This window comes from Apodemus sylvaticus, chromosome 17, assembly GCF_947179515.1.
Source record: "Apodemus sylvaticus chromosome 17, mApoSyl1.1, whole genome shotgun sequence".
NCBI lineage: Eukaryota > Metazoa > Chordata > Mammalia > Rodentia > Muridae > Apodemus > Apodemus sylvaticus.
This window is the reverse complement of record NC_067488.1, coordinates 69,302,651-69,327,943: the sequence shown is the minus strand read 5'-3', so window position 1 is coordinate 69,327,943 and position 25,293 is coordinate 69,302,651. Positions and strand designations below refer to the sequence as shown.

Sequence of the window (25,293 nt, the reverse complement as noted above, 5' to 3'; positions counted from 1 at the left end):
AAGCGTGCCGATGGTCTGACATTGACTGAGGAAAGGAATGAGAGGCAGGATAAGAGGGAAGGGTGTTGGCTGAGTTGGTGGGCCAGGCAGCGGGTGTCTGCCTGGTTGGATGGCCAGTGAGGTGATCATAGAGTCGGTTTGGTGGGGTCACTAGACTGCTAGAGTCTAGTTGGCAGCTTGGGCTTTATTTTGTGGTGTCTGTCTGCCATCTGTTCTGCTAATTCCACTCAGAAAATCTAAGTCCCTGCTTCAGAATTCCTAGCTCAGAAACTGACAGGCAATTTTGTGACAGCCATTTGATCCTCCTTAGTTCCCTCCCTGCTGAATTAGGTTTCATTTTTTGCACATCTTTCTGGTGTTTTCAAAAGGCAGGGAAAGGCGTCTCCTCTAAGACAGATGCTTTCCCTTCTTCCCACAGAGCCAGCAAAGGCCTCTCTCTTTGTGCCCCGACCTGCCTGGTGAGGATTTAACTTTTGAGGCAGATCCTGTGCTATGTGCTCAGTACATACAGAGCCCCCGTGTGGCCCCTTTGGCAGCACCTCGGAGATTAGAACAACTGAAGGATTGCATGGCCAAGCCAGGACCTTTCTCTAGAACATTAATTAGAACATAGATTTATGACATCAGACAGCCGTGGCCCTTCCTGCTTTACCGTGATAGCTTCAGAATACCGTTCGAATGCTTTTCTTTTGAGAACGTAGATGCAATTAAAGAACACTAGCAGTCTTCCAGAGTGGGTGCCCTGGGGGTGGTCAGAGAGACTCGATAATCCTAGCAGAGCTATTCAGGAAAGAGGAAGCTCATGGGTGAGACAGCTCTAGCAGAGTCTGAGTGACCTTCAGCCCTTAAGTCCAGCTCTGCGCAGATACACTAAACTTCACAAACGTCCAGTCTGATTGACGCGATCATCTAGGACGTGACTGTTTTTCACAGCCCGAGAATTCATTGCGAGCCGCTTCGCGAGCCGCTTCGCGAGCTGCTCCTGCAGGTCTGTAGTTATTCTGCCCCCTTTCTCCCTTTCTCCTCTCTTCCCACCTGGTTCCAGCTCCACTCGCTGTCCCTTCACCATGGAAGCAGGGTGCACATCCCACCTTGGCACGCGCACCTGGCCCCCTCTCCTGAAGGCATCCCCGCTCTGATGGCCCCTTCTGATACCCCCCCTTTCTCACTCAGGAGGCTCCCTCTGACGTTCCCTAATTCTTCCTTTCACGTCATGGTCCCCAGACACACTAGCTCTTCAGTCTAAAGTAATCAGTTGTACTTGAAAGACTATCCTTTAGTTTTCATTATGGCTGCCTTCCCTGAAGACTTTGTGCATATTCTAGCTGTTGGGACAGAACCTGTGAAGTGGGTAATAATCAAGAATGAGTACTGCCCCAGCAGGCCTCTGCAGCACGCCTTCCAAGAATCTGGTAAAGCATGACTCTTAAACTTGAATAGTTAACCAGATATCTTTATGTATATAAAACTCCCAATTACATAATGTCAGTTTACAATGATGAAGTCTTATCCCAATTATCTAACCTCTCCAAAACACCAGAAATACGTCTGAAGCCATCTGGATATCTGCGCCTCCTTCTCCGCCCTGCTTGTCTTATCCTCTGAGCCCTCTCCCTGTCTCTGCCCCTCACCTCTTTTAGCTCCTCCTCCTCTCTCCCCTCCAATCACTGGCCTCTCACTGCCTCAATGTGAACGGATAGGAAATATCTTGCAGCAAACCTGGCACAATTAGGTAATGGCATTCTGTCGCCCGTGCCACCATGGGTGCCTTCAGAGATGTGCATTGGTGTACTAGGGCGGGATGTTATTGGTGATGGACGATATTCAGTGTCCTCATCCTTTACAGGGCGCACTGATAACAGCAGAGGCCTGTGCTGTGCTTCATGCCGGCTCTGCCACCATCTGGGAAGAAGGAATCTTAGCTGACTTGCCACCATAGGATCAGCCTTGACTGATGTGGGTGGGACCAGCCAATTGCGGACCCCCCCCTCCCCCGCCCAAGACTCCTGCCCCCCCCCTCCCCGCCCAAGACTCCTGCCCTGCTTGAGCTCCTGCCTCGGTGCCTTTGAAGAGGGACTGTGATGTGGATGCCCGAGCAGAGAGAACCCTTTGCCTCCCTGAGCTGCTTTGGGTCCTGGTGTTCTGTCCCAGCAGTAGTCACCCTGACTAAGACAGCCTGGAATCCTACGAGTTAGCAGATGGCCACTTCTGCTGTTTCTTTTCCTTCATCCAGGGATCTGCCCGTCCAGAGTGTTCTGATGCGTACATGACAGTCTTGAGATGGGGGAGGGGAGGCGTGTACTTCCACCAGAGAGCATTCTCCCTTTCCACAGCTGACAGGTCTCAGTAGCCTTGTAGGCACTGCTGTTCCTATTTTGTTTTACAAAGAAAAGGAGACCCAGACAGCTGTTAGCGCAGCCCGAGGACACCCTCCCAACCGCAGGATGGTTGGGTGCAGGATGGTAGGGCGCAGGATGGTGGGGTACAGGATGGTAGGGGGCAGGATGGTGGGGCGCAGGCTGTGGTGGGGCACAGGCTGTGGTGGCTGAGTGGTTTTAGCGGCTCATGGCTGGTGAGGGAAGGTGGCGGCTTGGCAGCTCTTCTCAGAATGTCCAGCTTCTGGGAAGTCTCACGGCTGAGCTGTCTGCCCTCGCCTGCCTGCCTGCCTGTCTCAGGCTGCTCAGCGCGCCTGCGAGCTTCTCTCAGCAACCCCGGGGAGGGGTGATCCCGTACATGTCAGCTTCTGGGGCTCCCGTAGTTCACTTCCTGAGCCTGACTTTTCCCAGGGAAGGAAAGGTCCCACTTCCCTCCAGCATGTGTGCTGCCTCTCACCTTTCTCTCACCCTGTGGCCTCCTGGGCGTCCCTCCAAGATGGCAGGTTTCAAATGCAGAGGAAGGTGCTCCACAGGTCAGCTAGGACCTCCTTTTTCCGTGCTCTGGCAAGCACTTCACCCTAAAACCATCGCTTTGCTCAAAGAGTTATCTTGTGCCCTCTTCCAGATCTGAGGCTCCCTTAGGTCCTCGTGTACCCCAAGGAGGTCTCCAGGGTCTCGCCTGGGGATGGCACGTAGGAGATGTTCCGTCTGCTGATGGTTGTGGAGCACTGACTGCACAAGACGGTGCGGGGCTGGGAGGGGGTTGGAGATTCCGCTCCGCTCCACTCCGAGGTGGAGTGCTTGCTTGCCCAGGGCCAGGCCCTGGAATCAGTGCTCAGCTCTGAGCTGGGGTGGGGCGGGAGGAAGACAGTGGAGGAGGTTCAAGGCAGGACCTTAAGGAGTGCACAGGTGCACAGCAGTAACTTGGAGGAAGGTGACTGCACATCTCTGGGAAATCAGAAACAATGCTTGGGAGGTAGGGGAATTTACACTGAATATTGGGTGAGTGCTGTGCAGAAAGCCCCAACACATTTGCGGAAGAGTGAATGGACTGGCTCCAGTAGAGACAGGGTGAGGTGCCGGGTGCTGGGTGCCGGGTGCCAGGCGCCGTGGGCACAGCAGCTGTGAAAGGTGGATGGAGCTGAGAGCAGCTGCTCTGGGGTTGGTGAAACTGCAGAGGTGTGCATGTGGACGGCTCTCCAGATGTTCTGTGGCAGCATGTGGGACTAGCCTGTTCTCCAGATGTTCTTTGCCAGCATGAGGGGCTACCCTGCTCTCCAGATGTTCTTTGCCAGCATGAGGGGCTAGCCTGTTCTCCAGATGTTCTGTGCCAGCACGAGGGGCTACCCTTTCAACTCCCTTGAGTTGATCACCTGGGTCTCACAGGGGTAATTTATTTTTATGTTGAATATGTGAACTTGTTGTAAAGGAAGGAACATCTGGAGAAGGGCCGAGAACTGAGCATTGGAGCCCTAAGTTCACAGGATAAGCCATGATCTGGGGTGTGACTTGTAATATTATTTTGAGGTATTAAATTTGTTAAAAAGAAGACTGGCTTTGTCAGAGTGGGAACAGAGAAAGGCTTGACATCTGTGACCTGTAGGACCCAGAACAAAAGGTACAGAAGGGTAGATCCGGAATCTGAGGTAACTCTGAGTTCCCATGCCTGAGGTGGGTTTTGTTTGTTTGTTTGTTTGTTTGTTTGTTGTTGTTGCTTTTTGGTTTTTGTTTTATTGGTGATTTTTTTTTTTTTTTGAGTAGCCCTGGCTGTCCTGAAAGTCTGTAGACCAGACCAGCTTCTTACTCACAGAGATCTGCTCGTCTTTGCCTCCCAAGTGCTGAGATTAAAGACACTTGCCACCACTGCCTGGCTGAGCCAGAGACTTTTGAAAAAATATGTATTTATTTTTATTTTTTGAATGGGCATTTCTCCTGCAGGAGTATCTGGGCACTATGTGTGTGCAGTTTCACAGGCCCAACACAGCTCATTAGCTCCTCTAGAGCTGGAGTTAAAGACGGTTGCCAGCCACTGCGCAGGTGCTGGGAAGCAAACCCAGGTCCCTGCAAGAGCAGCAAGAACCTCACTGCCGAGCCGTCTCCACGGCCGAGCCGTCTGCACGGCCGAGCCCTCTGCACGGCCAGCTAGGGGCTCACGCAGCGACGCTGCCGTGAACGCAGACATGGAACTGCAGCATCCTTTGATTTTATTTTTCTTTTTAGCCTAGGCAAACCTCACACTCAGACTGACCTCTGATGTTTAGCCGACCCTCCTCATCCTCCTGGTCTTAGGATTCTAGGTGAGCCGGCATACCTGCAGGCAGTCCCACTTCACAGGATTTTATATTTGTTTTGGGTCCTGCTAATCGCTATAGATCAGCGGTTCTCAGCCTGCAGGTCGTGACCCTCTTGTGTGGGTGACCAACCCTCTCACAGGGGTCACTTAAGACCACTGGAAAACACAGATATTTACATTACAATTCATAACATATGCAAAATTACAGTTATGAAGTAGCAAGAAAATTAATGGTTTTGTTTGCTTTTGTTTTGTTTTATGGTTGGTGGTCATCCCAACATGAGTCGTATTCAAGGATGATAGCGTTAGGAAGGTTGAGAGCCAGTGCTGTAGATAGAGATTGGGAGCTGCGTGGTCGCACACAACTGTAGTCGCAGATCGAGGCATGAGAATTGTGTGAAGCCAGCCTGGGACACCAAGCTGGAACACATAAAATGACTCAAAACAAGGGGTTTGAGGAGTCATGTGTGGATGTGGACTTGAAATACAAAGAATGGGTACCACTAAAGAAAAAAACAAGGGACAGGGGCCAGGGGTCAGCTCTCCCTGTGGTGGGTTGTAGGGCGTCTGAAGGCTGCTGTCAGACACAGTCTTTTTTTTTTTTTTTAAGATTTATTTATTATTATCTGTAAGTACACTGTAGCTATCTTCAGACACACTAGAAGAGGGCATCAGATCTCATCATGGGTGGTTATGAGCCACCATCTGGGTTTTGGGATTTGAACTAAGAACCTTCAGAAGAGCGGTCGGTGCTCTTAACCGCTGAGCCATCTCTCCAGCCCAGATGGAGTCTTACAAGAGCTAATGGAGCTCTGAACACCAAGTAAGAGGGGGCCTGACCCATGTCGGGCTCTCAACAGGAATTTGGTGAGGAAAGGGAGCGAGGGTGGTCATGGCTCCTTGAAGTGGAAACTTCTCGTTCTTCGGAAAGTCAGTTACATCAGGTGACGCTTTGCTGGGGCACACAGGTGAAAGGACGTCTTTCCAAAGCAGACACGGACAAGAATGCTTTCCTGAAGCAGACACAGGTGAAAGGACTCTTGATGAAGGAGTATCAATGCGACCCCGCAGACAGCGGGAGACGAGCACTGAGCCTTGGTTTGGTTTGCTCCGCCTGGCTATGCCTTGGTTCGCCTTACAGTGTTGCTGAGAGAAACTCACCAGAGAACTGCTCATGAGGTTCCTGCGCAGCTTGCTGCTTCTGCTGTCTCAGGCCAGTTGGCAAGCCTTGCAGTTTTCAGGACTGAACTACAGCCGCTGGTTTGTGTGTGGTGTCTGCCTGCCTGGAGGACTGATCTGCAGCTGCTGAGTTGTATTTGGTGTTTGCTGTGGGACCGAGCTGCTACCAAAGAAGAATGATCTCACCCCAAAGAACTATTGCTAACAGGTCCACTTCCCTCACACCCTAATAACTTTTCTCTTCCACTTCCTCTGTTGGCTGGTGAGCTAGAAGAGAGGTTGAACCCTTTTTAAAAGTAGGTTGCAAAAATTTGCGCCTAGAGTTCCTGATGGGGAAGGACGAGGAGGGGGAAGTGGGGTGGGGGAGCTTGTCAGTGGGGTGGCGTCTTAAGGTCAGCCGTGGAAGGATGGCTAGAGAAGGTGTGAGGGTGGCTCGTACCAGGGGTGGGCAGGGGAGTGGGGGAACATGCTCCCTCCTTAAAGGAAGAGTTAGTTACCACCTGAGGGGCCCTGCCTTCCAGTGAGGAAAGCTCAGGGGGATGGGATGGGCACAGGTTGGACTCCCCATAAGGATGGGAAGAGCCTTGGGGACCGTGTGGGCACAGCTAAGATCTGGACGCAGAGCAGGAATCGGGTGGAAACAGCACACAGGACTCTCTGAGTATTAGACTTGGGAACGGCCACTCAGCTTTGGTTCTGAGGTGGAGGCTGGGAAGAAGGCGGTGGAAGTCAGATTGAAGATGAAAAACCATAGAGGTTTATAGAAGGGACGGGGAGCAGGAGACAAGAAAGGAGGTCATTGGGTCAGTCGTGTTCCACGTTCGCTGCTCTCTGTGCACCGTCTCCAATGTCTCCACAGCCTCATTCCTTCTGACTCACCGTGTCGGGCAGCCGTAGTGTAGATGGTGTAGAGTCTCGGGCAGAAGCTGGGCCCCCGCGTGGTTTCCCAGCACGGTGTTGAACATGTTCCGTGCATTATCCTAGTTACTGCTCTTGACAGCCCCGTGAGTTTAAAAAAAGGTTTGGTGTTCCTTAAAAGATGAATCAAGTACTGGGCAGTGGTGGTGCACGCCTTTAGTCCCAGTCCTCAGGAGACAGAGGCAGGCAGATCTCTGTGAGTTCGAGGCCAGCCTGGTCTACAGAGTGGGTTCCAGGACAGCCAGGACTACGCAGAGAAAGCCAAACAACAATTAAAAAAGAATCTAGAGAGAGTAGATGGCTTGTTCATGTCACACAGCTAGTGGCAAAATGGAGTTTTGAACCTAGGGCAGGCTGACTGGAACCTTAACTGGCCTAAACCACTTGTCTAAACTACCTCTCTGCCAAGTCCTGCCACGGTTACTATTTAGGAATTGTCTCTTTGGGTTTCACTCCCATCGCCCTAGTGATAGCAAAGAGTAACATATATAATCATAGTTTGTAAGTCAGCTTCCCTGTTCCTTTATCCTCCCTCCCCCTCTCCCCTTCCTTGCCTCTTTCCTCTCCTCTCCCCTTCCCTTGTACACACTCAGCTGTTCTGCTGCCCCGCCCCCTTCCCATGCCCTAACCCAGGACCTGCTCTGTCAGTGAACATGCTCCCTCTGCCTCCCGTGCTCCCTCTGCCTCTCCGCTCATCCCAGCCATCCCACACTTTCTCATAGGTAGTATGAGTAATGAAGCACACAATCTTTGATTGTCACAATATCTTGTGAGGTTTCAGCCAAGTGCAGGACAGAGGAAGACGCTGACAACAACTGGGTGTGGGGCAGTGAGAGGTCGTCTATGAAGTTTAAACATTCCAGAAGTGACCAGTACAAAAACTTGTGATCTTTTTTGCTCTTAATTATGCCAGACTCCTTTTGTGAAAGGAGTTCTCTCTGAGTCTTCTGCTTCCATTCAGGTCACAGAACTCTGTATGTGGGGGTTCGGATGCCTCTGGGGAGGCAGAGCCATCGGCACCACCGAACTCATGGCCAGAAGCACCGGAGGCGAGGAGGGCGGGGCAAAGGAGCCAGCCAGGGCGAGGAGGGCTTGGAAGCCTTGGCCCACGGTAACACCCCAGAAAGCGATGGTGGCAGTGCACTGGGGAGAGAGGACAGGGGTCCACGGTGGGGGGAGGGGCAGGTAGGAAGTGGCGAGGCGTGGGCAGTGCAGGAGGAGCACAGCCATCTAAAGTCATTGTCTGGGGTTCCCAAGAGGAAGGAATGCTTCTAAGAATTAAAAATGCCTTCCTGAAAATTTATATTTCAGCACCCCAATCAACACCGTCAGAATTCCTTTGCTAGAGAATTAGCCATTTCTTTTTATTGAAACTTGTTGGATCTCTAGGAAACTTAAAACAAAACCTGTTTGTGTGCTCCAGTATTTTGCCTGCATGTGTGTTTGTGTGCCAAGTGCATGCCTAGTGCCCTTGGAGGCCAGAAGAGGGCCCCAGAACCTCTGGGACTGGAGTTATAGACAGTTGTGAGCTGCCATGTGGGTGCTTGGAACTGAGCCCAGGTCTCTAGGAGAACAGCCAGTGTTCTTCTGGCTTCTGGGTTCAAATGGGACTTCTGCAAGTGGTCTCAATTGACAGCTCTGCTCCCTTGTGGAGATGCTTCCACAGAAGAGCCTTTTCTCTAAGAACAAGGGAATGTTTAAACCTGTATTGCGAGCATCTTCTATATATCCCCAAGCTGCTAGGCAGAATACTATTTTTGTCCCGAGTTGGAGGCTGGTTCCCATGCAGACCTTTCTCCCTCTGGTTGGTTTCCCAGACACCCCGTCGCAGCGTGTTCAGTTCATTCTTGGCACTGAGGAGGATGAAGAGCACGTGCCCCACGAGCTGTTCACAGAGCTGGACGAGATCTGTATGAAAGAGGGGGAAGATGCTGAGTGGAAGGAGACGGCCAGGTGAGGGTCGGGCAGACTCCTGCAAGCCACGGTGCCCCTCTCAGCAGGCCAGGCCTGCTGCTCACCTGTCTTCTTGGGTCACGCAATGATGACCAGCCAGCCTGGCTCCGGCTCTCCGTGGTGCAGTGTCAACGCACGCGTGCACCACCGCGAACATTTTCCATGGCAGAGAGTTAAGCAGAGCGCTGGCAGTGAGTGTCTGTGCTTGTCCTTGTGGGTTTCTGAAGTCGCACAAAGCACTGGTAAAAATCATTATATGACTGTGGTATCAGTGTATCCAAATGATGGCTCAGTGGTTGGGAGCACTGACTGTGCTTCCAGAGGATCCAGGTTCAATTCCCAGTACCCGTGTGGCTCACCGCCATCTGTTACATCATGGCCTGACATCTTCATACAGATATGTGCAGACAAAACACCAATGCACATAAAATAAAAACAAATACTAAAAAAAAATAAATAAAAACAAATACAAGAGAAAGAAACTGGCAGTTACCTTCAATCCTTCTCCCAAGGATAAAGCAAGGAATATATTCGAGTCTTAGACATATATGTGTCTGAACTTTTGAGTGTGTCCCTGAATGACAACGGGATTAGATTCGTGGTGCTCCTCAGCTGGCCTTTCCACTTACTGTGTGTCTGAGCATGAGACCGGGAGTTGGCGTTGAGTGTGACAGTCGAGGTTTTGTCCTCTCGCAGACCCCCTCACCCTCCGCAGACCCCCACCCTCCACAGACCCCCCACCCTCCGCAGACCCCCACCCTCCGCAGACCCCCACCCTCCACAGACCCCCACCCTCTATCTGTCCTTGGCGTCTCATTGTTGGCAATGTTTGCAGGTGGCTGAAGTTTGAAGAGGACGTGGAGGACGGGGGAGAGCGCTGGAGCAAGCCTTACGTGGCCACGCTCTCTCTGCACAGCCTGTTTGAGCTGAGGAGCTGCCTCATCAACGGCTCCGTCCTTCTGGACATGCGTGCGAGTAGCATAGAGGAGATCTCAGGTACGGGGCAGACAAGGGGCAGAGGACTGCGGCGTAAGCTCAGAAGCAGGAGAGCCAAGCCTCTGGCACGCACCTGTAACCTGGGGCTGGGAGGCCGGAGGGCGGAACAGCAGGTTTGAGGTCCGAATTATACAGTGGTGCTTTATCTCAAGCAAAACAAAACAGAACACTGAAGCCAGAAAGGATGAAAACCAAAGGGTTGAGGAGACAGTAGGTAAAAGTGTTTGCTGTGCCAGCTGGGCAGGCGGCCTTTGTGCCATCCCAGGAACCCAGGATGGAAAGACCGACTTCCGGGAGCCATCCTCTGACCTCCACAAGCACACCGTGGCACTTGCTCTCATCACGTACACACTCACACACGGTAACGGTAATAGTAATAGTAATAATATAATAAGTAATAATAATAATAATACCTGATTTAAAAGCACACAGTATGACCTCAGGAAGAGAGGTGCAGGAAGTGAGCTGTAGCATCCCACGCTTCAGCATGCGTGGCGTGCGGGGTGGCCCATCTGATGGGGTGTTCTGATGTGAACGGATATTAAGTGACTGGAGCAGCATTGGAGAACACAAGTGCCTAAGCGCTTCTGCCTCTCTGAGGATCCGGGGATCAGGGTCAGTACTGTCGGAATCCTGTGCCAACTCCTTCGAAAGGCGGTGCCTGGGTGTGCCACCGTCTGTGGGGAAAGTGAACTCTGTGTCAGGGTCCTGTTCACTGCTCCAGGGGCAATGGAGGCCATACATGAGCATCAGAGAAGCCACATGGTTCACATGCTGAGGGCTAAGGGGAGTCACACCAGTGAAGCGTGTAATCCCACGGGCGAGCCTCTGCACGTGGCGGTGGGCAGGCCGCATGGAGCACAAACACGTTTTTTCATGGAGGTGTGTAAATAATAAATCAGTAATCTGCAGTGGACTCAGTGCTATCTGCTGCACCTGGCGGGGCGTGGACATTCCCACACTGTCTTTGAATACACTGAGGTCACAAGACTTGGGTTTCTTTTTGAGTTTTCTCATAAGCACTCAGAAGTCCCCTCACATAGCTCCATTTCTGGACCGTGTCCCAACAGGGTCACGACTGTTTCTTGCTGACTTGTCACTATGTGTCATAAGAAAGTGTGTATTGTGTTTTGGATTTGGTTTTTCGAGACAGGGTTTCTCTGTGTAGCCCTGGCTGTCCTGGAACTCACTCTGTAGACCAGGCTGGCCTCGAACTCAGAAATCCGCCTGCCTCTGCCTCCCAGAGTGCTAGGATTACAGGCGTGCGCCACCACCGCCCGGCGTGTATTGTGTTTTGGATGGAAGAATCCCCAGGAATTAGTGCCTACGGTCCTCGACAATGAGGACAGCACGGCCAAGCCTTGGCAGTGTAGCTGTTAGAAAGATGGAGGCTGAGTCAGGCCACAGGAGTAGAGGAGGCGGGACAGTGGTGGAAGGGCGTGGTTTCAGCTCAGGAGGTGGAGGTGATGGCAACCCTGACAGACTGTTCTGGGTATAAAGACAAGTGCAGGAGCCTGGCTTCCGGCTGGATCACTAGGAATGAACTGGTCAGGAGGGTGGGAAGAGGATGGTAAGTTCTAGGTGTGCGGGGCATCTAGATGGCAGTGTCTGTGTGTCCTCGGAGCTGCTGTTACACCTCAGAGACAGATCTGATCTGAAATGTGCCTCTAGGTCTTCTAAAGGTGCTTGAGGTCAGTTCGGTCAGCAGTGGGGGTGGGGACTCCACCTGACTGGCTCAGGGGTCATAGGTCGGGTGAAAGAAAAGTGTCATCCTTGGAGACTAAGGGTCACTCAGCAGTGATACAAAAATCAGGCAACAGCCACCAAACCTGTGTTAGCCTCCGAGGACCCCTGGGACACATCTCTATGAATGTGGTGGCTCGTGCCTGTGATCCCAGCACTCAGGTTAAGGCAGGTAGATCAGGTTCAAGACCAGCCTGGGCTTGTAGTAAGATCTCATCTCAAAATAAAACCAATGAACCAATCAATAAGTTCGGAAATCAGAAATCCAAAGTGAGTTTTAGTTTGGGCCATGTTCCTAAGAGGCCCACAGCCTGGCCATTTCTTCTCAGCTCTTCCAGCTTCTGGGAACTATAGGTGCTTTTTGGTTGAGGCTTTTCTTTTTTGGAAATTTTTAAGAGGAAAAAGAAAAGATAAAACTGGTAGCAGAAGGGCCTGGGTGGATGAAGGATTCTGAAGCATGATTGTAATGTGAGGGAGGAAATCAACCAAAATAAAGGTTAAACGTGCAGGATGTGGTGTGGGCGTGCTTGTTCACACCTGGAGCCCAGCGCTTGGGAAACAGAAAAGAAGCAGGTGTTCACACCAGGCACGGAGGCAGTCAGTAACAATCCTCCAGGCGGGTATGGCGACTTCAACGCTGAACCTCTCTGCAGGTCAGAGGCTGCGTACAGAGTGACGTGCGATTCCAGGGTCAGATGGGTTAGGAATCAGGGAACTAGGAATAAAATATAGGACTTGAATGCTAGACACTTATCTAGAGTCCTGCTGACAGTACCAACCTCCTACCCCTCACCCAAACCATTGGGCTCCATAGTTTAAATGCTGGTAATTGTCCTGGGGTGGGATAATTAATGTAAATAATGCATTAAAAATGAAATAAAAATTTAAAATGATGTGTTTCGCCTGCACGTATGCATGCTTTGTACCACATGCGTGCCTGCTGCCTGCAGAGGCTAGAAGGGACATCGGGTCCCCTGAAACTAGTTACAGATAGTTGAGTTGTCAATGTGGGTGCTGAGAATTGAACCTGGGTCCTCTGGAAGGAAGAGCAGCCTGTATTCTTAACCACTAAGCCACTGTCCAGCCCCAATTCAATTTTTCTTACAGTTTGTACTTCAGATAGCCACTGGGGCTCGGAGTTGCAACATGTTTGACAATTCTGCCAATGCTGAGTTCTTAGAGGAAGGGATGATAGAGAAAGAGTATAATCATGGATCTGAGTTGGCCAAACCCAACGCGAACCCTTGCTCCTCAACTTCGCAGGTTTGCGGGAATGGTCGGACTCGGGAGTTGAGAGCACCCTCTTCTCTTTCTGAGGACCCAGGTTCGGTTCCCAGCACCCACATCACTTGTAACTCCAGATCCAGGGCGGGGGTCTAATATGCTCTTCCAGTCTGCATGGACATCTGCGCACAGGGCAGACACATACATAAATAGAAGTTAAATATGTTTAAAATAGAATTAAAAATTGTCAAAGAAACCCCACTCTGGGCACTTTTTAAACCTCACAGGCTTTGTTCCCAATGCAGTGGATGAGCTAAACACAGCAGTGGATGCCATTGTGAAAGTCCGACTGTGATGTCTTTTAGATCTACATTTAGTTTTATATGTGTGGGTACTTTGGTTACATGTGAATATGCATACTACTTGCCTAGTGCACTCAGGATCCGTAAGATCCTGAAGTTATACCTATAACTGGAGTTACAGGTGATTGTGAGAACTGTTTGAGAAACCTGAGTGGGTGCTGGGAATTGAACCCAGGTCCTCTGTAAGAGCATCTAGTGCTCTTAACTACGGGGCCATCTCTCCGGTCTGTGCAAGCCTCACTTTTGCAGGAGGGTCACATGAACCTAGGACTTCATGCCCAGCTAGACAAGCACAGTGACAGCCCATCTCTAACTATAAGATGTGTTCTCGTTGTTCCGTGGATGGCTGGCGGATGGTGCTCCTCAGCTACAGTAACTAGATGCTCTTTCTGGCAGGAAGCTGAAATCACCATGGTGACCCTGGGGGAGCAGCTCACCACTGCCTGCTGCCCCGTCCCCCACCACCTGATGTGGGGCCTCTGTTTCCGGGTGTGTGTGAGGTTGGAGTGTTGATCGGAATCTCTGCTTTCCAGACCTGATCTTGGACCAGCAGGAGCTGCTCCGAGACCTGAGTGACAGCGTGCGGGTTAAAGTGCGGGAAGCGCTGCTGAAGAAGCACCACCATCAGAACGAGAAGAAGAGGAACAACCTCATCCCCATTGTCCGCTCCTTTGCCGAGGTTGGCAAGAAGCAGTCTGACCCGCATTCCATGGACAGAGATGGTGAGGACTTGTGGGGCTTGCTGCTTGTGTTGTTGGCGAGACATTCGGGGACTAGCCAGAGATGCGGCCCTACTAGAGGGCTGGCCAGAGATGCTGCCCTACTAGAGGGCTGGCCAGAGATGCTGCCCTACTAGAGGGCTGGCCAGAGATGCTGCCCTACTAGAGGGGAGGCTGTGCTACTCAGATACTCCATCTCTTTGATGGGTGGCAAGCAGGGTGGCCAGGGGCTGGTACCGTCCCCCCTCCTGCTCTCAGAAATGCAGCATTCTTTGAGGAGAATGCCCAGTGTCCACACTGATGCTGAGCTGAGGTCAGGGAAGGGAACTCTGCAGCCCTTTTCAACTAGCAAACGTCTTGGCTTAGATACAGAGTACCATAGCACAGAGAGGCTTCTATGCGGAGTATATGGCCCTGGACAATCTACTAAAGCTCTTCACATCTCAAGTTAATAAAGACAATGACAGGACTGTCCTTCCCTTTGTTGTGGGATTTCCAGGAGTTCCCTTAAGTCCCAAGCCTAAGCCCAGGTGCAGTTGGGTCACAAACTCTTCAGCCACCCATTGCTTCCTGCCTGGCTGGGCAGGGCCTTGTCTGTATTGTCTTCTAGTCTCTGTATTTGCTAAGTTAGTACAGACCTTTTCCAGGAATCTGTTCCTGCAAGCTTTACGTAGAGGTCCGTGTGCACTCTGGCTAACGCTCTCCGCAGCCAGAGAGAAGAGAGGCCTCGACTGTTGAGGAGGATGGAGTAGCCAAGCCTCCTGCTTACTGCTAAGTGCAGGTGTGAAGGGCCACAAACTGCCGTGAGGGATGGGCCGTGTCAGAAGGGAAAGGGCTAGCTCCTAGCGGATTCCGTTTGACTTTCTCCCACCAGGGCAAACTGTGTCTCCTCAGTCTGCTCCAGCAACAAACCTTGAGGTGAAGAATGGCGTGCCCGGTGAGCACAGCCCCGTGGATCTAAGCAAGGTGAGGAGAGGCGGCCAGTTGGCCTCTGTTATCTCAGTCTCTCGACTAGAGCTGCTTCTGTGGACAGGGTGCCATCGCCCAGTCTTCTCTGTGTGTAAGGCACACCCAGCCTGGGCAAGGCTGGCCCCCCCAGTGCCTGACGCCCTGCAGTTCCTTCCCATCTTTCATTTCTCCCATGTATTTATTTTATGAATACGAGTGCTCTATTTGCATGTATGCTGCATGACAGAAGAGGGCATCAGATCCCATTGCAGATGGTTGTGAGGCACCATGTGGTTGCTGGGATTTGAACTCAGGACCTCTGGAAGAGTAGTCAGTGCTCTTAACCGCTGAGCCATCTCTCCAGTACCAGTTCCTTCTCATCCGTTTTAAAGTTGTCAAGATGTGCCGCTGCCCGCTGATGCTCCTAATGTTTCAGACGATGCTTGGGGGCTGTGACTCGTGCATCTGACAAAGCAGTCAGGTATTAGAAAAGAAAAACAATGTTACTCAGAGCTTTTGTGGCATGTCTTCTCTAAGGACCATGATGGGATGGATGGAATTCAGGCCAGATTTCTTGCACTAACTTTGATTCTTGAGGCAGCTCAGTGGATAAAGGTGTTCTCGGCCCGAGGATCTGAATTCCATCCTGATACACTCACAAAGCAAGGAGAGTCCTGGTTCTCACAAGGTCTTCTCCGGCCTCCACACGTGTGCTGCTGCTTGTGTGGACACGCATATGCACACACGCTAACTTACATGTATATATCTCTAGTCAATGTTCCCTCTCTGGGTCTTAGTTGCCTTGTTTGTTTGTTTGGTTTTCATTTGTTTTTAAGCAGTGGGACTGACAAGATCTGTGCCACCTCCACTCAGGGTTTTTGTCGAGATGGAATCAAACAGTGAAAGACGTTTCTAACCTTGAATGGCACATGGACTAGAGCTGTGAAGAGGGTGATTGGCCTGAAGGTGATGGCTCCCAAGTCCTCAGGTTCTTGTGCATTTTTAGGTGGATCTTCATTTCATGAAAAAAATCCCCACGGGGGCAGAGGCCTCCAACGTCCTGGTCGGAGAGGTCGACACTCTGGACAGGCCCATCGTCGCCTTTGTGAGGCTCTCCCCGGCTGTGCTCCTCTCTGGCCTGACAGAAGTGCCCATCCCAACGAGGTAACTAACGTGAGCATAAGCTGAGGTCACCCAACTCAAAGCAGATTTGTGTGAGCGCTGGTGCTGGAAAGTAGTCATCCTAGGAGTCGGGGTTAGCTGGGTGGAGAGACGTGTTCGGATTCCTCAGAGCTGTAGGAGCTCGAGCGGGCGGCCGGACACGTGACACCCAGAGGCTCAGGCTCTCTCCTAGTCAGACAGCAGTCTCCAGGGAACCGGCTCTGGTCCTTCCACAGCGCTGGCAGGAAGGACGTGGCTCGGAGGTGGTGGCGTGGTGATTCGGAGCCCACTAATTGTAGAGTTCAGATGGCCGGGAGCCAAGTCAGACTCCTCCAAAGGCTCCTTCAGCTTCCTCACCCTGCCCTTCTCTGTTGTTTTCTTATTAGAACAAAGAATGGGAATTAGATAACCTTGGATTTACACAGCAATGCCCTGTTTGAAAAGACATCCTTTCTATAGCTAGAAATCGTGTCTATGGTAACTCTAAGAAATGTAGCCAGTATTAAATATCTTATAAATAGCTCCAAATGGTGTCTGGCCACAGCAAGGCGATGTTTGATGTTCCACTCCCCGTAGTTCTTTTCCTTGAAGGCACAGTGACACTATGTATGGTAACAAGGTAAGACGCCAGTCTCTGTCCTCACTTACAAAGCTCCCTCTCTGTGTGTTTTGGCAGATTTTTGTTTATCTTACTGGGCCCGGTGGGAAAAGGGCAGCAGTACCATGAGATTGGCAGGTCCATGGCCACCATCATGACGGATGAGGTACACGCCGCACTGCCTTCGCCGTTCTCTCGTAAATGCCGTTTGCTCGCTCAGTCCCAGAAGCTGAGTGTGTTGTTGGGATAGAATGATGGTTGTCACAGTGTCTACTGGGAGCAGTTCAAAGTTTCTGAGAGCCATTGGGGTGGGGAAGAGACAGACAGAGAGACAGAGGGAGACAGACAGACAGACAGACAGAGAGGCCAGGCCTTTCTTACCGTGCTTTCTCTTGTTTGTCCTTCACACAGACAGGGTCTAACTGTGCAGCCTAGGCTGACCTTGAACACCCAGCGCTGGGATTATAAGTAACCCCTAAGGCCACTTAACTCTCTCCCTTTTTCAAGTAATTAAGGATGTAGAAAACCCAAGTAGAATGTGTAGACGTTGTATTTAATGTAATTTGTGAAAACCAGAGTTAATTTTCCTGAGAATAAGGCTAATTAAGTAACCTTGATATTATTTGCATAAGGAAATACTTGGATTCCATGGAAAGAAGACCAGGTTGCATAAGGCCAGGATATGCCCTTAGGCAGTGTCACATGGAAGCTATGGCTTGTGTGTCCCACACCACTGTTCTGTACTGTGCTGTACAGTGGAGTTTCCAAGGTGTACTTCTTAGTGGGCAGAGAGAAGTGTAGGCTGAGTTTAAGATGTTTGATTCTTTCACAGAAGTCTTAACTAATAAGTCCACCTAGCTTCAAACACGACTCACAGACTGAGTCTTGCCTCTCCAGTGGAGATTGTAGACCCTAGGGCCACGTCTTTTTTTTTAAACAAGGTAAATATGACTTAACAATGAATAAAGTATAGTATCATCAATACACAAAACTTGCATACAACAAACTAGAAAATAAACATGATAGTAGAAAGTCAAAAGACAATGAACAGTTCACACACACACAAAAAGGTAAAAACCTATAAAGATGAAAAACATTGTCATCCAAAGTGTTGCTGAAAGCCAGGGAGATGGTTTCACACAGTCAGTGTGGGCACTGCACTCTTTTCCTTTCCTAAAAAACTAGGGCCATGTCTTATCTCCGTGACACAGGGTCTCACTCTTTAACCCAGGTTGGCCATTATCTTGGCCACCCCCTCCCTGAGCCTCTGAAGACCTTGGCGTTACAGGTGTACACCTCCTCATGGACCTTTGGGACTCAAAAGTCCAAGCACTTCACCAAGTGCTAAGTTTTATCTCCTAGATAGCCATGACAGGGATAAAAACTGAGAGGCTGTGGCTGTGTGTCCCTGCCCATTGGAGATGGTTGGAAGTGAAGTAATTCTGAGGTTTCCTAAGTTTTCTCCTCTCTGTAGATTTTTCATGATGTGGCGTATAAAGCAAAAGAACGGGATGACCTCCTAGCAGGGATCGATGAGTTCCTGGATCAGGTGACGGTGCTCCCGCCAGGGGAGTGGGACCCGTCCATTAGAATTGAGCCACCCAAGAATGTCCCTTCCCAGGTAATGAATGCATATGAGACAGGGGTGGCTGCTGTCGGGAGCGTAGCATAGCGTTTGAGTGTCAGAGCAGGAGTGGCCCGCTCGCTCGGGGGTGCTGGGACGGACAGAGGGGAGAGGGAGAGATTTCATAGAAGTCCATCCTGCACGCACAAAGCGGTCAAGTGAAACACAGTGCGATAAAAGTGCAAATGAGCTTCCAGATGGTTCTCTTGAGAGTCTGGACCGGGGCCCGAGCTCCATAGGCTTCCAGATGGTCCCCTGACAGACTGGACGGGACCAGAGCTGCTGTGTGTACTGGGCTGAGGCTGGGCATTTTATCCCTGTGAATTCACTCTTTCCCGAAGCTCCCCTTCACCCAGGTGCTCTTATCTCTAGTTTACAGGAGAATTCACTGACCTTCCAGGGCAGGATTTTAAAGGACAGTGAGATTACATCGAAGCACACTTGAAACTGTAATCTAGGTCACGCCTTGTGTCTAGAAAGTTATAGTTCAGAGGCAGATTCTGTTGGGGAAGTCGTTTTATTTATATAAATACATACATCTCCCACCCCCACCCCCACCCAGGAAAGTCAATTGTATCAAATCCACAAATATATTTGGAAACCACAAACATTTGAATGTTTCTATGGGTTTTGTATTATCCTGTTGCCAACAAGGACAGAGAGGGGCTGACTGGACTCCTCTTATTTCCATCTGTCAAAAGGAAAAAAGAAAAATGCCTGGTGTTCCAAACGGGAGCATTTGCCACATAGACCCAGAACCACATGGGGGACACAGTGGGCCAGAACTTGAGCGGACCGGGCGGTAAGTCCTGCGGCATTGCATCCTGGGTGCTACTCACGGGTGGATGCCACTACGGAAAGGGGCATCCTCTAGCTCAGCACCCTGCATAGAAGTTTATTGACTGGTTGGCATTCACATGGAACCGTCTACTGTACATGACACGGATGTATTCATTCTGCTTTCTTGACCCATTCGTTAAATCCTGTCTGTTCCCAGGCCTTTCTAGATGTTCCCTCTAATGTAAACACAGCACCGTTCTCCTTCCTCGTCTCCTGGTCTTCTTGCCCTTTGTCTCTGCTTCGATGATGTTTTCTTCTGGCATTCTCTGTGGCTGACACTGGGCGCTCCGCACTGTATTGATCTTTAACTCTGCATCACAGCCCACATCACAGTGTCGTTCTTCTTGTCTCTCCTACTGGACTGTTGACTCCAAAGCCTCAAAGCCCCCACTCTGCTCCGGGCGCTCAGCTCACTAAAAATTATCCCAGCCTACTTAAAACTATGTAAAAGGTGAATGTGAGCCCTGGACACGGTGAAAGTGTCCGGAGCCTTCTGGACAGCACAGTCACAGAACACACCAGCACGGTGTGCTTTTAATTCTTCACATCATTCGTTGTGTAGCTTTGAAGAGAGACGTGTCTGTGTGTTTATCATGCTGTCGAGACTTGAGGGACAGTTATCTGTGTCGGGTGAGGAAGTATCTGGAGATCACCTGGCGTGAACTCTGAGGAGGAGCAAGAAGGCCATGGGAAGCGTTTTCTGACCGCCGAAGCCAGGGCCGCCGAGACAGCGTGGTGAGCCTTCCTGATGCCGACACAGGCAGGGTGTAACAGGGCAGAGTAGACTAGCTGCTTCCTCAGAGCCCAGAAAGCTCCTCAGCGGTCCTCTGTAAAGGGGCTTCTGGGATAGATTCTCCTTTATTTGGGATGCAAATTCTTGGGAAGAGCTAATGAGAAAAGAATCTAGAGCTGCTGTACCCCACCCCCCCAACACACACATGTTGTGGTCATTAAACTGCTTTGTGCTCTCAGCTGGTCACACTCCCAGCTAGCCGTCAGTCCTCTGGGTTCTTGAATGAAAGGCACACATGCATGCATGCACTCACACATACATGCACGCACACACGCACACACGCACCATTAATTTTAATATGCCTTGACTAGCTCAAAGGCTGGGCAGTTCTTATCTTTCCCCACTGCAAGCATACACTCCCCTCTAGTATTTCAGAGTTAACATCATTTAAAATCTATATTTCAGCTCTGCTACCCCAAATACAGTTGGGGGAGTGGTCTGTGTGGCCAGTGTGCCCTATTCTCACATGTAGGCGGGCTTTTAGGTCTGGTCTGTCTTCTCCCCACCAGGATGGCAGTCTCTCCCACCTCTCTTCTCTTATAGTTCCAAGGTCCTGCCTCAGTCTACCTGCCCAGCCATTGGCTGTATGGCAACTGCCAATCAAATCCAGCCAGGGTGGAGACCAATCAGCGTTTGGGAATGCGGGCCTTTGGGAGCTGATGACAGCATTAGAACCAATCCCTAACACCCCTCCAAGCGTCCCCCAACACACAGGCTTCAGACAGGTTTCTGTGAAAGCGCACCAGGCAAATGGATGGATGGCCTGTCCTAAGCTGTTCCAGGGACGGGTTCTCTCAGCCGGTGATCCACAGCCAGTGACCATCCATGCAGCTAAGTCTGTTCTTGAATCAAGCTTAACTTCTTAACTCTCTGTGCCTTCTGCCTCCAAACACTCGATCATCGAGGACGCTGTCAAAAGGGAAAGGTTGTTTCAAATCTGAGGAGAAGCATCCACATGTAATTAACATCTTCATTATAGCTCAACTTCACTTGTGAATGAGATAATGGGGCTAACTCCAAAGAAGCAATCCTAGCTGGTTGGTAGTGGCATGCCTTTGAACCCAGCACTCAGGACACACAGAGGCAGGTGGGTGTCTGTGAGTTCAAGGCCAGCCTGGTCTACAAAGGGAGTTCCAGGATAGCCAGGGCTACATTATAAAGGGACCTTGTCTTAAAAACAAAGCAATACAAAAAGAAGTAATCAGAACTTACAATTTGTAGTCCTTCCATGAAGAGTGAGCCGGTGCTCTCTTGACTTAGGCAGTTAGGCAGTGTCTCCTGTTTCGTATAGCTCCTGTCTGTTATTCACAGACTCGCCCCCATGAAGAGGCTGAGCCTTGTTGGTAGCGTGTCAGGAGCCTTAGCAAGGTGTAGGAGATTCTTAGGATAATACCCCCCCCCCCCAGATGAGGGTTGTTATAGGTAGGACCCAGGAACCCTTGAAAAATCCCCAGACTAATCACTGCCACCACAGAGATCCCCAGGATCTCTTTGTCTAGGGAGAGTAAGACAAAATGGTGCTGTGTTTTCAGTCAACCCTCGGGTCCCCCACCCCGGGCTACCTGAGTTGGTTTGCCACACAGGCCGATGCTAAGGCAGGTCCCGAGGCCGGTCTTCTGCTCTGCTCTGAGACCACAGCCAGCCTGTGACGTTACTGGTGTAAGTGCAGGAGCAGCACCAAACCAGAGGAAACCAGTGAAGGGACAGTGTCCACCCTGTGACCCCCCTTCTACCCCACCTCAGCCTGGGGCTTGAGTGGAACAGGATTGGCTTGTCTTCTCTGCTCTTGGAGAAGCAGAAGGGGCAGCATGGCTGCCCCAGAACAGAGTTGAGCAGTGGGTCCGGGTGCCCACCCACTCTACCAACATTTTGCTGATTTTGTTTCACTTATTTCCTCTCAGCTGTTTTTATGTTTTCTGGATTATTTTAAACCAAATCCCCGATGTCCTTTTCCTGTAACTCCCTCCATGTGTCCCTCATTTAATAAGGACATTTCACCAACAGTTATTCCAGTCTGTAATCCAGCAAGGGTAGCCATTGCCTTTTAAGTTTATGAACTGCACTGATTTTTCTTTTTTCTTTTTATTTTCTTCTTTCTTTCTTTCTTTCTTTCTTTCTTTCTTTCTTTCTTTCTTTCTTTCTTTCTTTCTTTCTTTCTTTCTTTCTTTCTTTCTTTCTTTCTTTCTTTCTTTCTTTCTTTCTTTCTTTCTTTCTTTCTTTATTGTTGACATCTTTTCGGAGTTTATTTGCTGATGTGGGATCCAGTCAGAGTTTGCGCTTGGTTATTAGTTCAGCCCCTGTTCCTTTCTTTTCCATTCCTCTTCTTCTATGCCTGGTGATCTGGAGTCAGGGATGTCTTGTAGCCTCCCTGTGGTGGGCTTCATTCTTGAGAATGGGCTCAGCTGGAGGCAGTGTTCTTCCTTGGAGTGCGGAGTGCGCTGTGCTCTTCATTGGCCTCTACAAAGGCGCTGAAGCTCTGCTGTCCAGGCTGAAGCTCTGCTGTCCAGGCTACCGATTCTCCCCAGTAGCCCTTGAGCCCCCTCCCTTCAGCCCACGATCTCTTAACACTACCTCAAGGGTGACCATTCTAGAATGCGTGTTGCATGCTGCTGCTCCACTGTCTACCTTTTGTCAGTAACTTGACATGCGGTTAGGATTAAGTTCCAGTTCCTAAAGCTACCTGCTGCCTCTAGTGACTCAGTTTCTCCAACCTTGTCTGTAGGTCTTGCACCTTGAACACAGCAGCACATGGCCTCGTGCTGGGGTGTCCCTCTGCCAGTCCCTCTGCCTTGTCTGGCTGCCTCCCAAGCATTGCCTGTCCTCCTGCCCCGCGGGTCTCTGAGAGCGAGGGCTGTGTTTGTCTTGCTGCTCCCTCTCCAGTGCCTGGCCAGGCCTGGTGCCTGGTCCTAATTGTCTTCTGCTGGTCAAGTGCATGAGTCAATTGTTCCACAAAGACTGAGGCAGGGGGGTTGTTGAGAGTGACACTGTGCACCTGCAGAGAAGCTTTACACATGGGAAGCCTCAGAGGACAACTTCACCTACTTCCTGGGGCTCCCCCAACACCTTAGTTTGAAATTGAAGCTAATATTTGCCTCCTTCTTAATTTTTTGAATATTGATAAGTGGGTAATATGCATGCCCAAATTAACTTTTTAAATGCTTGGTACATACTTGGTTTTACCATACATCATACCCTTGATTATGACAGAATCTGTCTGTGCCAATTCCAAAGAGGTGTGTGCTTGGGGCGAAGTCGAAGCTAAAATATTATGGAGCACATTTGAGGTAGTTTCCAATGTGCGCTGCTCTGAGCCCTCGAGGGAGAGGGACTGCGGTAGAGGCCCCTCTGCTGTGTCTCTGCAGGCTGTTTGGGGGCTTGGTGCTGGATATCAAGCGGAAGGCTCCCTGGTACTGGAGTGACTACCGGGATGCTCTCAGCTTACAGTGTCTGGCCTCCTTCCTGTTCCTGTACTGTGCCTGCATGTCACCTGTTATCACCTTCGGGGGACTGCTTGGAGAAGCCACTGAAGGACGAATAGTAAGACTTTGCATCATTTCTAATGGTCCAAAACAAGATTTAAAATATCACGGCAGCACCCGAGCCCTTTGTGGGGGAACATTACCTTGTCAGGGCTGGGAAGACTGGGTCTTCTTCTGAGTAGCTGGTGTTCTGGGTTATGGGGGCGCCATGGTTCTGCCGGGTATATATATCCCTTCTGCTTAGATGCCATTCCAGTGCCTGGTTGCCTAGGTGAATTGCTCACCACCCAAGAATGGAAAATGGATCCACTGATAACATGTGAAAATAAGATTCAGCGACTTTGATAGCTCTCGGTGTGAACTGCATCATTGTGCTTTTTATATATCCTTGAATACCGAATTGAGCTGAGCGATATAACTTAGTTGAGGAATCATGGCAGATGGCTCGTGGTACCTGGGTTGTTAAAGCGGTGCCTGTTTGCTGGAGTACCAGGCACCATGTACCCATCACTCTTGCTGAGGGGAAATCCGAGCAAAAGGCTATCAGGGCACCACGCACCCAAGTCAGTGCGATAACTGCAGGGATGTGGACTCCGCTTTTTTGTTTCTTCCTCCTCAGAGTGCAATCGAGTCGTTGTTTGGAGCGTCCATGACCGGGATCGCGTACTCTCTCTTTGCCGGGCAGCCTCTCACCATCCTGGGAAGTACGGGGCCCGTGCTGGTGTTTGAAAAGATTTTGTTCAAGTTCTGCAAGTAAGACACTGGTTTTCTGACAGTATCTGGGCGTGGTTGCTATGCAGGCACGAGGAGGGGTGGGCACCCCCATAGCTCCTGGAGCTGCCTCTGTCTCCAGATCCTGCTAAGTGTCTCCTCACCATTACTCAAAGTCTTACATCTTCAGCCTTTTAAATCTATCAGTTTTTGAGACTTACATGTTTTTATTTTATGACTGGGGGCATTTTGCCTGCATGCCTGTGCACTGTGTGTGTGGTGCGATGGACACCAGAAGAAGGCGTCAGATCCCCTGGGATTGGAGTTACAGATGGTTGTGAGCCCCCGTGAGGGTGCTGGGAATAAAACCCAGGTCCTCTACAAGAGCAGCCAGGGCTCTTAACCATTGAGCCATCTCTCCAGCTCTCTCTCTGTATAGTCCAGGCTGGCCTGGAACTAACTGTATGTAGCACAGGCTAGCCTTGCATTTACAGTCCTCTTACTTTGGTCTCCTGATACTGGATGGTTACACTACCATGCCAAGATTGATTGCTTAATTTTCTTTTCTTTTCTTTTCTTTTCTTTTCTTTTCTTTTCTCTTCTTTTCTTTCTTTCTTTCTTTCTTTCTTTCTTTCTTTCTTTCTTTCTTTCTTTTTTTCCTTTTAGACAGGAGTTTTCTCTGTGTAACCTGGGCTATCTTGGAACTCACTCTGTAGATCAGGCTGGCCTCAAAGTCACAGAGATCCCACTGCCTCTGCCTCCTGAGTGCTGGGATTAAAGGCGTGCACCACGACTGGGCTGGCTTTTTATTTTTATTTTATTTTAAAGATTTATATATTATTATTTATATATTATTAATATTATATATTATTAATATATATGAGTAATACTGTCATCATCTTCAGACACACCAGAAGAGGGCACCAGATCCCATTATAGATGGTTGTGAGCTACCCTGTGGTTGCTGGGAATTGAACTCAGGACCTCTGGAAGAGCAGTCAGTGCTCTTAACTGCCGAATCTCCAGCCTTGACTTTTTAATTTTTAAGAAAACTACTTTAACTGATGCAGATTCCCTTCCTTTTACATTTTAGGACAATTTAAAATTGGGTCTACTTTCCCTCCTCCATATTCTGTCTGTGAATGGTAGTGGGGTTTAGCAATGTTGTAATTTCAAAGTTTTCTCTCAAGATCCTTTTCCCACTTTGTATTGGAAGCAGAAGCCCGCAGGACTAGAGTCGACCCCATTCCTCGCGGCGCGACCAGGCGCAACCACACTGGGCAGTGACGGTGGAAACACTAAGCAGGCGATGTTCTCCCTTCCTCCCGTGTTCTGTCTCTTTACCCTGCCCTGGTGATCTCGACCCTGGGCTTCCCT

General features: G+C 50.2%; 1 protein-coding gene across 3 annotated transcripts in view; it reads left to right on the top strand.

Annotated features, from left to right (window-relative positions):
• Positions 1-25,293, top strand: part of Slc4a8 (solute carrier family 4 member 8) — a 74,532-nt gene that overhangs the window by 20,974 nt on the left and 28,265 nt on the right. For 2 of the 3 annotated variants that reach the window (XM_052160687.1, XM_052160688.1), the window contains exons 3-13: positions 7,727-7,876; positions 8,583-8,718; positions 9,554-9,714; positions 13,577-13,765; positions 14,637-14,728; positions 15,717-15,874; positions 16,548-16,635; positions 17,944-18,090; positions 18,795-18,895; positions 23,089-23,263; positions 23,825-23,958. In XM_052160687.1, the coding sequence (XP_052016647.1) occupies positions 7,727-7,876; positions 8,583-8,718; positions 9,554-9,714; positions 13,577-13,765; positions 14,637-14,728; positions 15,717-15,874; positions 16,548-16,635; positions 17,944-18,090; positions 18,795-18,895; positions 23,089-23,263; positions 23,825-23,958 (1,531 nt within the window). The remainder of the gene's footprint in view (positions 1-7,726; positions 7,877-8,582; positions 8,719-9,553; positions 9,715-13,576; positions 13,766-14,636; positions 14,729-15,716; positions 15,875-16,547; positions 16,636-17,943; positions 18,091-18,794; positions 18,896-23,088; positions 23,264-23,824; positions 23,959-25,293) is intronic. The other variant, XM_052160689.1, reaches the window with a different exon arrangement.